General features: G+C 36.5%; 1 protein-coding gene across 1 annotated transcript; it reads right to left on the bottom strand.

Annotated features, from left to right (window-relative positions):
• Positions 1 to 11048: 11048 nt before the first annotated feature.
• Positions 11049 to 11985, bottom strand: LOC140432200 (uncharacterized; the record flags this gene model as incomplete). Its single annotated transcript, XM_072520024.1, has 1 exon — positions 11049 to 11985. A coding segment is annotated over exon 1 (937 nt), but the record flags the coding sequence as incomplete, so codon positions are not given.
• Positions 11986 to 12507: the final 522 nt, after the last annotated feature.

Below are 12507 nucleotides of genomic sequence, written 5' to 3' on the forward strand. Positions count from 1 at the left end.
CGCGCTATCTCAGAGTGAACTAAGTAGCCCCAGTCTCGCTCTTACTCTTAGACGGATAATTTAGTAATATCAATTAACGAAGTTTAGTTGATGAGCTCCAAATTCTGGTATGCCTTTCGCAGATGCCCAGTAGTTAATTAACTAAAGGGGTCGAAACTTTCCTAACTGTTCGAGAACAATTTCAACTGTGTTAATAAAAAAGGTGATGACTATTGAATTTGCATCCTGATATGTTTTGTATGCTAACAGTTTGTGGTTAAATTACTTTGTTGAAGTTTGTGGTATTATTTATTGATCCATTCTTAGTGCTTTTGTAATTAGAATTACACTACAAGATGTAGTTTTACTAAAAGATAGATTAACAAATACTAAAAAAAGTGTTTAAGCATTATCGATATAAAAAGGAACTGTTTTTATATCGATATAACCCGAACACCGCAGGGTTAAGAAATAGTAGATTCTACACTTTAAAATACTACGATTTAAACTAACTTGATTTATTGAAATGTAAATATTAAGGTAGATACAGGGTGTTAAAGTTAAAATTTAAAATTTTATTTCTCTGTAGCTTTCCAAATTTTTGCGATATTTGTGTCAAAAATATTAAAGATACATTATTATGGTTAATAAATATTTTAAAATAAACAATCTGTAGTTAAATGTGAAAAAAAAACAATGCAATGGTTTTGATTACCAACCAAAAATATATTTAAGCCTTTGTTCGTGATTACTCCGAGGTATTTCGCTTCGCTTTTCCAGTCGATGGGGTTATTTTGCACAGTCACTTGTTGTTCTGGTTGTTAGTGCCTCTCTTTGAAAAGTACAGCCTTTTTCTTTTCGGAGTTTATAGCGATTTTTAGCTGTTATGTACTCTGTTAATCTGAGTACTTGTAGCCCACTGGAGTGTTCTGATCTGAAACCGAAGTGGGCTTCGGGTATTATATCTAATCGGTCTGTTTCGGCTTGGAGTCTTCTTCTCCTTAAATGCCATACACCAAAGTGCGTAGGCGACTATCTCATTACTAGAATTCTGTTCTTAGCGGCGTGACACAGCTCGCCTGTATTGTGTATTCCTGTCCATTCTTTAATATTCCTTAACCAGGATAATTGTTTGCGGCCGGCTCCTCTCCTACCTTCGATCTTCCCTTGTAGGATTAACTGTGGTATTTCATATTTTGCTCCTCTCAATAATATGTGCCCAAGGTAACCAATCTTGCGTTTTTTAATAAATTCAAAGAGTTTTTTTTCCACGCCGGCTCTCTTAAGGACGTCATCGTTTCGAACTCTATCCACCCAAGGTATGTGCATCATTATTCTCAATGACCACATTTCAAATGCTTCAAGTTTGTTGATAGATGTTTTTTTTAAAGTCCACGTTTTTTATGCCATAAAGCAAGATGGACCATATGTAGCACTTCACCATTCTGTAGCGTATTTCGAAATTTAGGTTTTGATTACATAGGAGCGGTCTGAATTTCACAAAAGCTTGTCTTGCCATTTGTATTCTACTTCTTATGGTAGGTATATTTGCAAAGAACAGCTCTATATTCAACAATTAGTATAATGTAGGTTATGTAGGTGTGCAATAGAGTCTTATTCTGTGTACCCCAAGATTTGTGTGATAGGGCTCCTAAGAGTCTAACTCTTCTTCTCACTCTGTTTAAGGTGAGATTAAGTTCCTCATTTACTATAGGATGTATCATTATAAAGCATGTTTGAATTTTATCCACACTTCGCCCAGAGAGAGTTAGTAGCGTGTAGGATGAAGCTGGAAGTTTTTAAATGAAGAGACGGGAGAGGGTATAAGAAGCTGGCAACCTCAGACAAAAAATTAGAGGGAGAGCAAGGTCATTAAGTCCTATAGCAACACCTACAGTATGCAAGATACGCAAAAATGTATGTAGTATTTAAAGTATAATCCGAGCTTTACAAATATGGAACTAATATATTCACCTAAATGAGATTAATACTTATCACATATTTATAGACTACAAAGTAGCCTACGATTCTGTGAATAAAAGAAAAATGTTCAAAGGAATGAAAGGTCTAGAAACACCAAATCAGTTGGTAAATTTAACAATACTAACTCTTGAAAAAATTGAATGTAAAGTACGAATTCAGAGAAAACTCTCTGAACCTTTTAAAACTAATAACGGGCTGCGCTAGGGAGACCCTCTCTCCTGTATACTGTCCAGCTTGACTCTGGAAAAAGTAATACGTATATCACAAACCACAACCACTGGTTCAATATATAAACCAGTAAAAATTTTGGTCTATGCTGATGATATCAAAATTGTTGGGAGAAAGCAAAACTCTGTACGAGAGGTGTATGTACCATTTAAAGGAATAACTACACAAATGGGTTTAATAATAAACACCAACAAAATGAAGTATATGAAAATAAGCACGCAACCACAAAACTACCACCACTTGTTATGAAAAACGACGTCATCGAAGCAGTGAACAAATTTGTATACCTGGGAGCGCTCCTTAACACTTAAAATAATACTACCGCAAAGATAAACCGCAGCATTTGCACAGCCAACAGATGCTATATTTGGCTCAATCCCCTCCTTAATTTCACAAGTACATCAATAAATACAAAAATAAAAGTCTAGAAAACAATAATACACCTAGTCCTAACATATGGTTCAGACTGGACTCTAACAAAAAATAATAAAAACATGTTGGGATGTTTCGAAAGAAAAGTACTAAGGCAAATCTATGAAGCAGTAAATGACAATAAAATGTGGAGAAAACAATTTCAAACTTTATAAAATATACCAGAAACTTGATCATAAAACATATTAAGATAGGACGTCTGAGGTGGATAGGGCATGTAATGTGGATAGAACAAAATTACTCAGCTAGAAAAACGCTCCTTGATAGACCCATTGGCCAGAGAAGAGGAAGACCCAGAACAATTTCCTTGATAACATCGATGAAGACATGAGAAATATGGGAATACGTGCTTAGCGGATGAAGGCGATGGATAGAGACGACTGGAGAGAAATTATTGAGGATTCTAGGACCCACGCACTGCTATAAAACCAGATTAATAATGATATTAACTTATATGTATATAAATTAATAATTTTAAAACAATTGCTATGACTGTTTCTGCACACAGTTACATATTTTCTTTTATACATCAATGAATCTGTTTTTTACATTATTATCTGAATAAAATGATAGTTAATTCAGTAGATAAATAAAAAAAAAGTAAATAAAGGAAGCATTATAACAACAAAACAAGATTTATAAAAACCTTAAACAAGAGAGTCTAGATAGGTACTTATTTGTATTGCGAAATTGAAGAACACACACGAGCTAACAGGGCGCGGTTGAGGTTGGCCCAAACAAAACGAAATTCACTTACAATGAAATATGTTCCAAAGGGAATTGAACGTATTTCATGACTTTGTCTGTGCACGTCGAAGTTATTCATAACACAAGTGGACGCGCTATCTCAGAGTCCAAAACGATTTTGAATGAAAATTGAAATCGCTATTTCTGTTATACATGCTGCAAAGCATCCTCTCCGGTGAGTTCTGTTTACAGTTTCAATAAAGCAAAATTAATTTGCTCAAAACACTCTTTGAACAATTAAATTTACAATTTAAGATCAACATACATATACAAAAAGTTTTCGAGAAAAAAAGAGTATAAAGATTCAATAAATAACCAAGTTATAAATTTTAAAGATGAAACTATACAGACATAGGAAGTTATTTAAATAATTCTGATGGTTGAAACACTTTTTACCCCCTTTGCAGACCAAATTAAGTATTAAATAAAAAACTAAAAAGGTATTACAAGTTAGAGATACAGAGATACAAAAGAAAACGTCAAGTGTCAATTAATTTTTTTTTATATAAGGGGTGTTTGAGTTTGAAGGTGGTATCATGGTGGAACCACTGGTACTGATTAGTACTATCTCAATTTTTATAACATGATAATAAATATTCATAAAGGAGGTAAGTTCACTTTATTTTATTCTTTATTCATGATATTCTAAAAAACATTTGATTTTTTCCGATAAACATGGTCCCATACGCGCTATCTCAGAGTACCACCTTGTTCGATGGGGTTGGTTTCTTGTACTGCATCGTGCACATCTTACTTTGGTTCCATGTATTGGCATATGCTCCGACTTGTTGATGCGTATTTCAATGGGAACGCAGATTTTAAATTTATTTACCTCAGAATCGGACGATTTTCTTCTAAAAATAGATGCGGCTCGATAGAACAAAGAAATTTTAATATACAGGCAAGATACACAGGTTTAAATGGGTAGTAAATAGTGTGTTATTCGTAGACTTTAGACATCCCAGTGTTGCCAAATTATGCACAATTTTTAGGAATGTTCCGATATATTACAAATGACTTTTTTTTTAAATACTTAAAAAAAATAATTATTCCGATTTAAGGTGGAATTTGCATCTAAATTTTATTTGAATTTATGTAGCTGAAAATAGCCAAAATTGTACCAGCGCGAATATTGTACTACCGCTAAATGTATCCTTTATTAGAAAGCCAGAGCGCTCTTATGTCGTTTAAAGGAACTAGGAGTAAGGATGGTTGAGAGATATTAAAAAAGCATGTACTTAGTTGTATAAAACTAATTTGTTTCCCTTTTTTGGACCATTTTTAGGTTAGGAATCGTACTTTGTTTACATAAAGTGCAAGTTTCCCATATTGAATAACGCCGAGTTGCCTATATTGTACCGGTACAATTAGATACCATTGGGTATTTAGGACCTACTTATTTTAAAAATAAATAAACAATAAACAATAAGACACACTGTTCTTGTATGTTTTAAATGACCAGAGAAAAATTGGAGACTTGGTATGTGGACGATATGAGCCGGGCTCTTTAAACCTAGCATAATGAAGACATGGGATTAAATGAATACTGCAGGCAGCATGGAGTCCGTAAGCCTACCTTGCTCCGTCACCTTAAGGGGACAAATTTCAAGGCAAATGAAGACACGAAGGCTTTTGGCGGAGGCAATGTGTTACTAGAAGCAGTGGAGAAGGAGCTAGTTGATCACATTTTAAAACTAAAGACGTTAATGTTTGGCCTCACGATCGATAATGTTTGACGGCTTGCATTTCAAATTGTCGAGAGAAAGCAAATACCACTTAATTTAAATAAAGAATACCAAATGGCAGCAAAGAAGTGGTATCATGCTTTCAAAACTCGTCATAAGGATATAATATCACTGAGAGAACCTCAAGCAACGTCCATGATGCGCGCAAAAGGATTCAATAAAAGGAATGTTTACGTCTTTTTTGACCTTCTAGAAAAAATTGTTGATGAGAATAATATTTATACAACTTGCATATTTACCGTTGACGAAACAGGTGTCAGCACTGTGCAGAACAAATGCCAAAAGGTTCTCGCACAAAAAGGTAAAAGGCAAGTTGGATCAGTGTTCAGTGGAGAATGTAGAGTTAACACGACTGTTGTTTGCTGTGCGAGTGCTTCAGGAATTTAAATTATACCTATGCTTATATTTAAGCGTAAAAGGATGAACAATGATTTAAGGGTTGGTGTTTCACCAGGGAGTATGGTTGAGATATAAAAATCAGGCTACATGATTAGTGATCTCTTTGTAAAATGGCTTCAATATTTTATTGATTCTGTAAACCCAACATTAGAAAAAAAGTTCTTTTGGTACTGGAATGGCATACAACGTACTCCAAGAATATTAAAGAAGTTTTTCGTGCTAGAGAGTACAGTGTAATAATGCAACAATTGCTTTTGGCAACAATTTCAATGTCGTAATTTCATGGCGTGCAGCCTTTGGATAGATCATTATTTAAGCCTTTTAAACACTTAATTGGTTAAAAAGTGGCTTCGTTCTAACCTCGAATTATGTGTTACACAACTTTACGTATCTGGCTTAATTTCTAAAGCTTATGGGAGAGTAGCAAGTATTGAAATTGCAGTCAATGGTTTTCAAACTAGTGCAGTATGGCCTGTTGATCGCATGGTCTTAAAAGATCATGACTTTTGTGTGGCTGACCTCCATTCAATTCTCCACGCCCATAGTGCTTAGTTCTCCTTCCAGTTGGGACTTCCTCCCACACCAGTCCTACTGTTCGTTCCTCAGGATGTCTTCTGAGGTGTCCTGCCCATTGAAGTCGTCTGGACTTACGCGCTATCTCAGAGTTGGCGTCTGGGTAAAGTTCTTCGAGCTCTTTGTTAGTTATTATCCTATATTGTCCTGATGCTTCATCCACCACAGGGCCAAAAATCTTCCTTAGGATTTTTATTTCCCAAACACATAGTATCTCTTCGTTTACCTTTGTTATCGTTCACGTTTCACTTCCATACATCACAACGGGTCGTATGATTGTTTTATAGACCTTTATCTTCGTACGTCTTGTTAGTTGTTTTGATTTAATAAGGTTTTGGAGGGCAAAAAGACATCTGTTGCTGACCTGGATCCTGTTGTTTATTTCCTGTGATCCGTTATTGTCTTCAGTTATTGTTGTTCCAAGATACTTGAATTCTCTAACGCGCTCAAAGTTAAATTCATCGATGGTGATGTTCTGACCGATTGTGTCTCTGCTTTAGTTATTGTGGCTCATAGTTCTGGCCTGAACTACCTAGTCTTAAATAGAGTTAAGCTACAACTACTACACCCACTAGGCATACTAAAAAAACTCATGAAGCAAGTCTTAAAGTTAACATTTCAATTGATTCAATTTCCCCGATACCCAAGTCACATCCAAAATCCAAGAAAAGAGCAGTACAAACGGCAATGGTTTTGACGAAAAGTCTTTATAAAAATGAATTAGAATTATCTAAATAGTTAGAGCTAGCGCAGGAATAGATAAAACAAAGAAAAATGAAATTGGGGAAGGTTAAACCGAAATCATCCAACAAATTTGTGGTGCTTCCAAAGTGCTTCCAAAATAAAACTAGAAGGTTACTAGAAAAGCAACAAAGAAATGTGAAAATCCTACAGAGCCTGTTCTTCTAAATGCCGTGTTAAGCTTAAATCAACCTGAAGTTATTATAGAGATCTGTGTTGGTAAGTGGTTCTGTTAAATATGCAAGGAAAAAAGAACTGAAGACATGATATAATGTACCAAATGTCGTTCATGGAGCCACGAACTTTGTGTAGGAGTACAACCTGGAACCCAAATTTTTCTTGCTTTGAATGTAAATAAAAGTATTATGTACGTTCAAACTAATTAATTTCTGATATTGAAAAATAAATTGTATTAAACAAAACATGATTTATGGTATTCACACTAAAATTAATTTTACTATACACTGATCCCTCTATATAGGTCACTACGGGTATAATTAAGTTAACTCATAGTACAATACAGGCGACTAGTTTTCTAAATTGTACCACTTGCAATCTACTAGAAACACAAACTGTTTTAACAGTAAAGTCAAGGATATCAACAAAAATTATCATGGATGTAAATGTCTACTATTTATCCTACTACATCTTAAGATGTAGTAGGATATAGCAAGAAAAGAATAACAGAAGGTCAACTCTACGTCAACCAATCCCCTGTAGAAAGAGTGACGCACTACTACTACCTCGGCACCATAATAAATGAAGAATGGACCAACAACCAGGAGATTAGAGCACGCATCGAAAAAGCTAGATCCACCTTCAATCGGATGGGAGAATTCTTCAAGAGTCACAACCTCTCTTTTGATACAAAAGTAAGAATGCTGCGATGCTACGTCTTCTCTGTCATTTTTTATGGTGTTGAATCGTGGACCTTGAACGAAGATACGTGCAGAAAACTGGAAGCATTTGAGATGTAGCTATATCGGAGAATGCTTAAGATCCCGTGGATTGACCGAGTCACAAATGAGGAGGTCCTCAGAAGAATGAATAAGAATCGAGAAGTACTGACCACCATAAAATCCCAAAAGTTACAGTTCTTCGGACATATTATGCGAAATAAATCCAGATATACTCTCCTTCAAGCCATCCTGCAAGGAAAAATATTTGGAAAACGAGGTCCAGGAAGAAGAAGAACATCTTGGTTAAAGAACCTCAGAATCTGGTTGAATACAACATCTGTGCAGCTTTTCCGCGCTGCTGCAGATAAGATAAAGATTGCCATGATGATCGCCAACATTCGTAACGGATAGGCACATCAAGAAGAAGAAGAAGAACATCGTTAAGAAAAAATGGCACATTATATTATTTAAATTAGAATTCGAAACATGTTAAGTGCTACAATATTGGCAACTCTCCCCTATATACACATAAAAACAAATTCCCTTATCCAACGCAAATTTCACAAAAATTTGACCCAGCGGGTTTTGCATCTCTATTCCTTATCTATTATATACAAATTTGTATCTACGATGAGTTTATGATACAAAATATTGAGAAGGTAACGTAAAATATCGTATGCTTAGTAAAAATTTTCACCTGCATTTGAAAAAATTTTTATTTTAGAATAGTCTCTACTATGAACTAATGTAGAATATTTTAATTAAACAAAAAATCTCCTTAAATTGAGATTTTGTAATAAACAACTTCAATGCTTTTTTACCAGCTAGACACTGAGGCTAAGACTGAGAAATTGTAATTAGAAGTCTTATATTTTCAGCTACTCTGTTGATGTTTCAGTCTAATTCAGACGGCGTTGACAAGGGTTAATGGTTTTTAATATGTTTATTAAACGGGTCGTGTTACTTGCAGAAATTACGGTATTTGCCTGATGGAATTACGAAAAGTTTGATATTTATTAGGACTGGTGGGATTTGGGATATGAGGTCGGCAAGTGAAGTTACAGTTAATTTAGTCCCGAGCTCATAACGAACGCCATTGCTAGACCATTAGCAAATACCAAGGAGATTTCGGAGATTGGCCACAAAAAAGGACACAGACGGTTGTGATGTTTTTCGGTTATAAATTATGCTGTACGTTCAGTTACATAAATCATTCTGAAACTGAATACTTGAACGCATTATAAACAACTTCGCACAAAAATAATACATGATTACCTTTTCTTTATTTTAACCTTATTAATTAGAGAATTAACCCGTTGTAACACGCACACGGTCAAATCGACCATATACATAGTTTTAATTAATAAAAAAATAAGTAGAACCTTAATATAAACCAAAAATCTTTTATTTTAAACTTACGTTACAATTTTTTATTAATTGTTGGCATATAGAGCATTTACTACAAAGCTGGGATATAAAATAAAAATAAAAATAAAAATAAAAACGTTTATTGCCATACTAAAAATATATACATGTCAACAACTTAAAAATTTTTGCCTTCTTTCTTCTTCGGCGTCCCGCTCTTGCACCGCCAGCGCTTGTAGATTTTTCCTTTCGGCTTCTGGATTTTCCTGGGTGGTGTCCTCGTCTGCTTCTGTAGGTACTTGAATCGGCAAACGTACCTACTTCCCTGCACGCCTGGTTAGACCCTGATCAGGTGGTCGATCAGTCGGTGGGTGGATCTAAATATCCTCTGGATCCTGTTCTTCTCGAGGATATCCCTGGTCTTTCGTAGTCTTCGTGTGGCCTGGTTGAAGAACCACCTGGTTCTGTTCTCGGCCACTTCCTTTAGTGGCGTGTATCCTAACCTGTTCTTGATCGTCGCGTTTGTAACTCTATCCTCCGATGCTGCTTTGTCGATGATTCGGTAGCATGAAGTCTCAGTTGCTTCCAACTTTTTCCAGTGTGATTCCGCAATGGAGCTCCACACTGGTATAGCATACAGAATCACCGACCTGACATATGCTTGGTAGAGTTGAATTTTCTTCGCCTTCGAGAGTGGACTGGACCTAAAAATGAAAGGAAGTATTAGTTTTTTAGCTGCATTAGCTTTTACCTTAGTTTTTTGTGTATGCACCCGGAAGTTGAGTCTTCTGTCGAGGTGGACTCCTAGGTATTTGACCGTCTCTGTTTCCTGAATTCTGTTGTCTCCTACTGTGATCTGGTTCCGTAGTGGTCGTTTGTCCTGGCCGAATATGATGATGATGAATTGCGTCTTTTCGGCGTTGATCTTGATTTTCCATTTTTCGGTGTAGTCCGTGATTTTTTCCAGGTGGTACTTCATGTCATCTATGATTCTTCCTCCGTCTTTTCCGGATGCATACACTGCTGTGTCGTCTGCATACAGGGCTGTAGAAGTCCTTGGATCTATTGGGAGGTCTGAAACAAAAATGTTATATAAAATGGGTGATAAGATGCTGCCCTGAGGCATTCCTTCCTGGATTTCTTGGATCGTCGACATCTTTTGGTCAGCTGAAACTTGGAATGTTCTATTGGATAGATACATATCGCAGATGTTGATGAGGTAGTGTGGAAGTCTAGCCTTGTCCATCTTGTAGATTAGTGCCTTCTTCCAAACCGTGTCGTATGCTTTCTCTATGTCCAGTATGGCTAATCCTGTCTTCTGTTTCCTGTTGAATTTTATCTTCGTGTCGCTGATGATCCTTGCTAGTTGAAGTTCGCAGTTTCTTCCTTTTCTGAAACCAAACTGGTCTTCTTGGATGACTCCTCTTCTTTCTGTATGCTTCACCAGTCTCTTGTAGATGATTTCTTCTAAGATTTTTCCCATCGTTTCCAGGAGTGATATGGGCCTGTAGCTTTCCGGTCTTCTTCCATCTTTCCTTGGTTTCAGAAGAAGTATAATCTTAGCGTGTTTCCAGTTGTTTGGAAAATGTCCTTTTTCCAGGCAGTATTTGAAGATATAGTACAGCTTTACTATGATCTTCTTCGGAAGTTCCTTGAGGGTGATGTTGTGGATTCCTTCTTGTCCTGGTGCTCTGCTTCCTTTCAGTTTCCTGATGATTTTTGCAACTTCACTTGGGCTGGTATGGTCTTCCTCGTCTATTTGGAACTCGTTTCTTCTTCTGATCCTGTTGTATTCTTGTTCGACTTGCCTCCTTGTTCTTGCATCCGACATATCCTGGTTTTGTCTGTGTGTGGCTGCCATCTTCCTTGATATTGCATCTACTTTTCCTTGGGTGTCGTAGTGTGTTCCCTCGTTGTTTATGATTTGTGGCATCTTTTGTTTTCCTTTTCTTCTTGCCTTCAGCATTTTCCAAACATTTCCATGGTTTTCTTTTGCTCTTCTGATGTTGTTGTGCCACTGGTTTTCGGTGAGACTTCTCAGTCTTACCTACTCTTATTTCTTCGGATAGGATGTCTCCGTAATCTTTGAATTCCTGTCTTCTAGTCCTTTGGAATGCTCTTCTGGCCTTGTTTCTGTCCTTGATGATGTCCTGCAGTTCTGTTGGGATGATCAGTCCTCTGTTTTTCGTCATTGATTTTGGGATGTTGGGTTCCATGGCTCGTTGGATTCTTCTTGTGATTTTTTCGATCTTTTCTTCTACCTCTTCTGTTGATTGGAACTCTCTCTTCATTTCCATTTGGTTTAGCTGTCTTCTGTAGTTAGGCCAGTTAGCATCTTTCCATCTCCATCTTTCTACTGGTTCTATCCTTGGCAAGTCGACTCTCGATGTCATCCTTCCTATTACTGGTTTGTGGTCCGAACTGCATTCGAAGTAGGTTCTGACGTCTTCCATTATTACATCTTTGGTGATGAAAAGATCCAGTGTTGAGTTATTGTGTCTTCTTATTGGGTTGATCCTTGTTGGTTCGTCTGGAGCGAATAACATCCTATCTCTGTCCTCACAGTATCTTAGTAGAGTTGTTCCTGGTGCTGTGTCCGTCATACATCCCCATGCTGTGTGTTTGGCGTTGAAATGGTGTGTGTCCATCAAAACTTGGTTCCATTCTATGTTGTTTTTAACATAGATGGCTACTCCTCTGTCGTTTGGTTCGTCTCTTCTTCCGAATCCATCGTAGTTTGTTATCCTTGGAAGTTGGGAGTCCGTCATGTATCTTGTTTCAGACAGGCATATGACATCTGGGTTATGCCCTACGACTGTCTCTCGAAGTTCGCTGATCCTTAGCCTCAGTGATGCTATGTTGAACTGGAGTATCTTCAGGTGTTTATGATTCATTGTAGATGTCTTCGTACTTCATGAAAACCATTGCTTTTTCTGCAAATGATTTTGCCTGTATGGGAAAAGCGGGGAAGTATGTTTTTGGCATTATATACTTTTGACACTTTACGCATAAGGTCTTCGTTTTTCTGTTCTTTTTCGAAGAGTAAAAATGATATCTGCCTGGAACGTCATACTGGCTGTGTTAAGTAGATACCTCTGGGATCTCCAATATTTCTTTTATACAACTTCTCATAGTTACTGGTAACATAAACATTTCTCGACGACGTTCAACTTGCGGTGTAATGAGACTCATTGCTATTGGTGTCAAAAAGTTTCGGCGAGTACTATGAGTATTGTTATTTGTGTCACTCACACTCACGATATGGCTATTTATTTCAGATATATTTAAGGAAGTATACTCCATTCCACTAATATACGACTGTTGTAAATTCGGTTTAAGGTATCGATTTAAATGGTACAATATGCTCTATTGTACAGTAGTTAATTTTCCCCATTTTTTAAAACACTGTTATTACA

The sequence above is a fragment of the Diabrotica undecimpunctata genome, unplaced genomic scaffold (assembly GCF_040954645.1).
Source record: "Diabrotica undecimpunctata isolate CICGRU unplaced genomic scaffold, icDiaUnde3 ctg00003208.1, whole genome shotgun sequence".
NCBI lineage: Eukaryota > Metazoa > Arthropoda > Insecta > Coleoptera > Chrysomelidae > Diabrotica > Diabrotica undecimpunctata.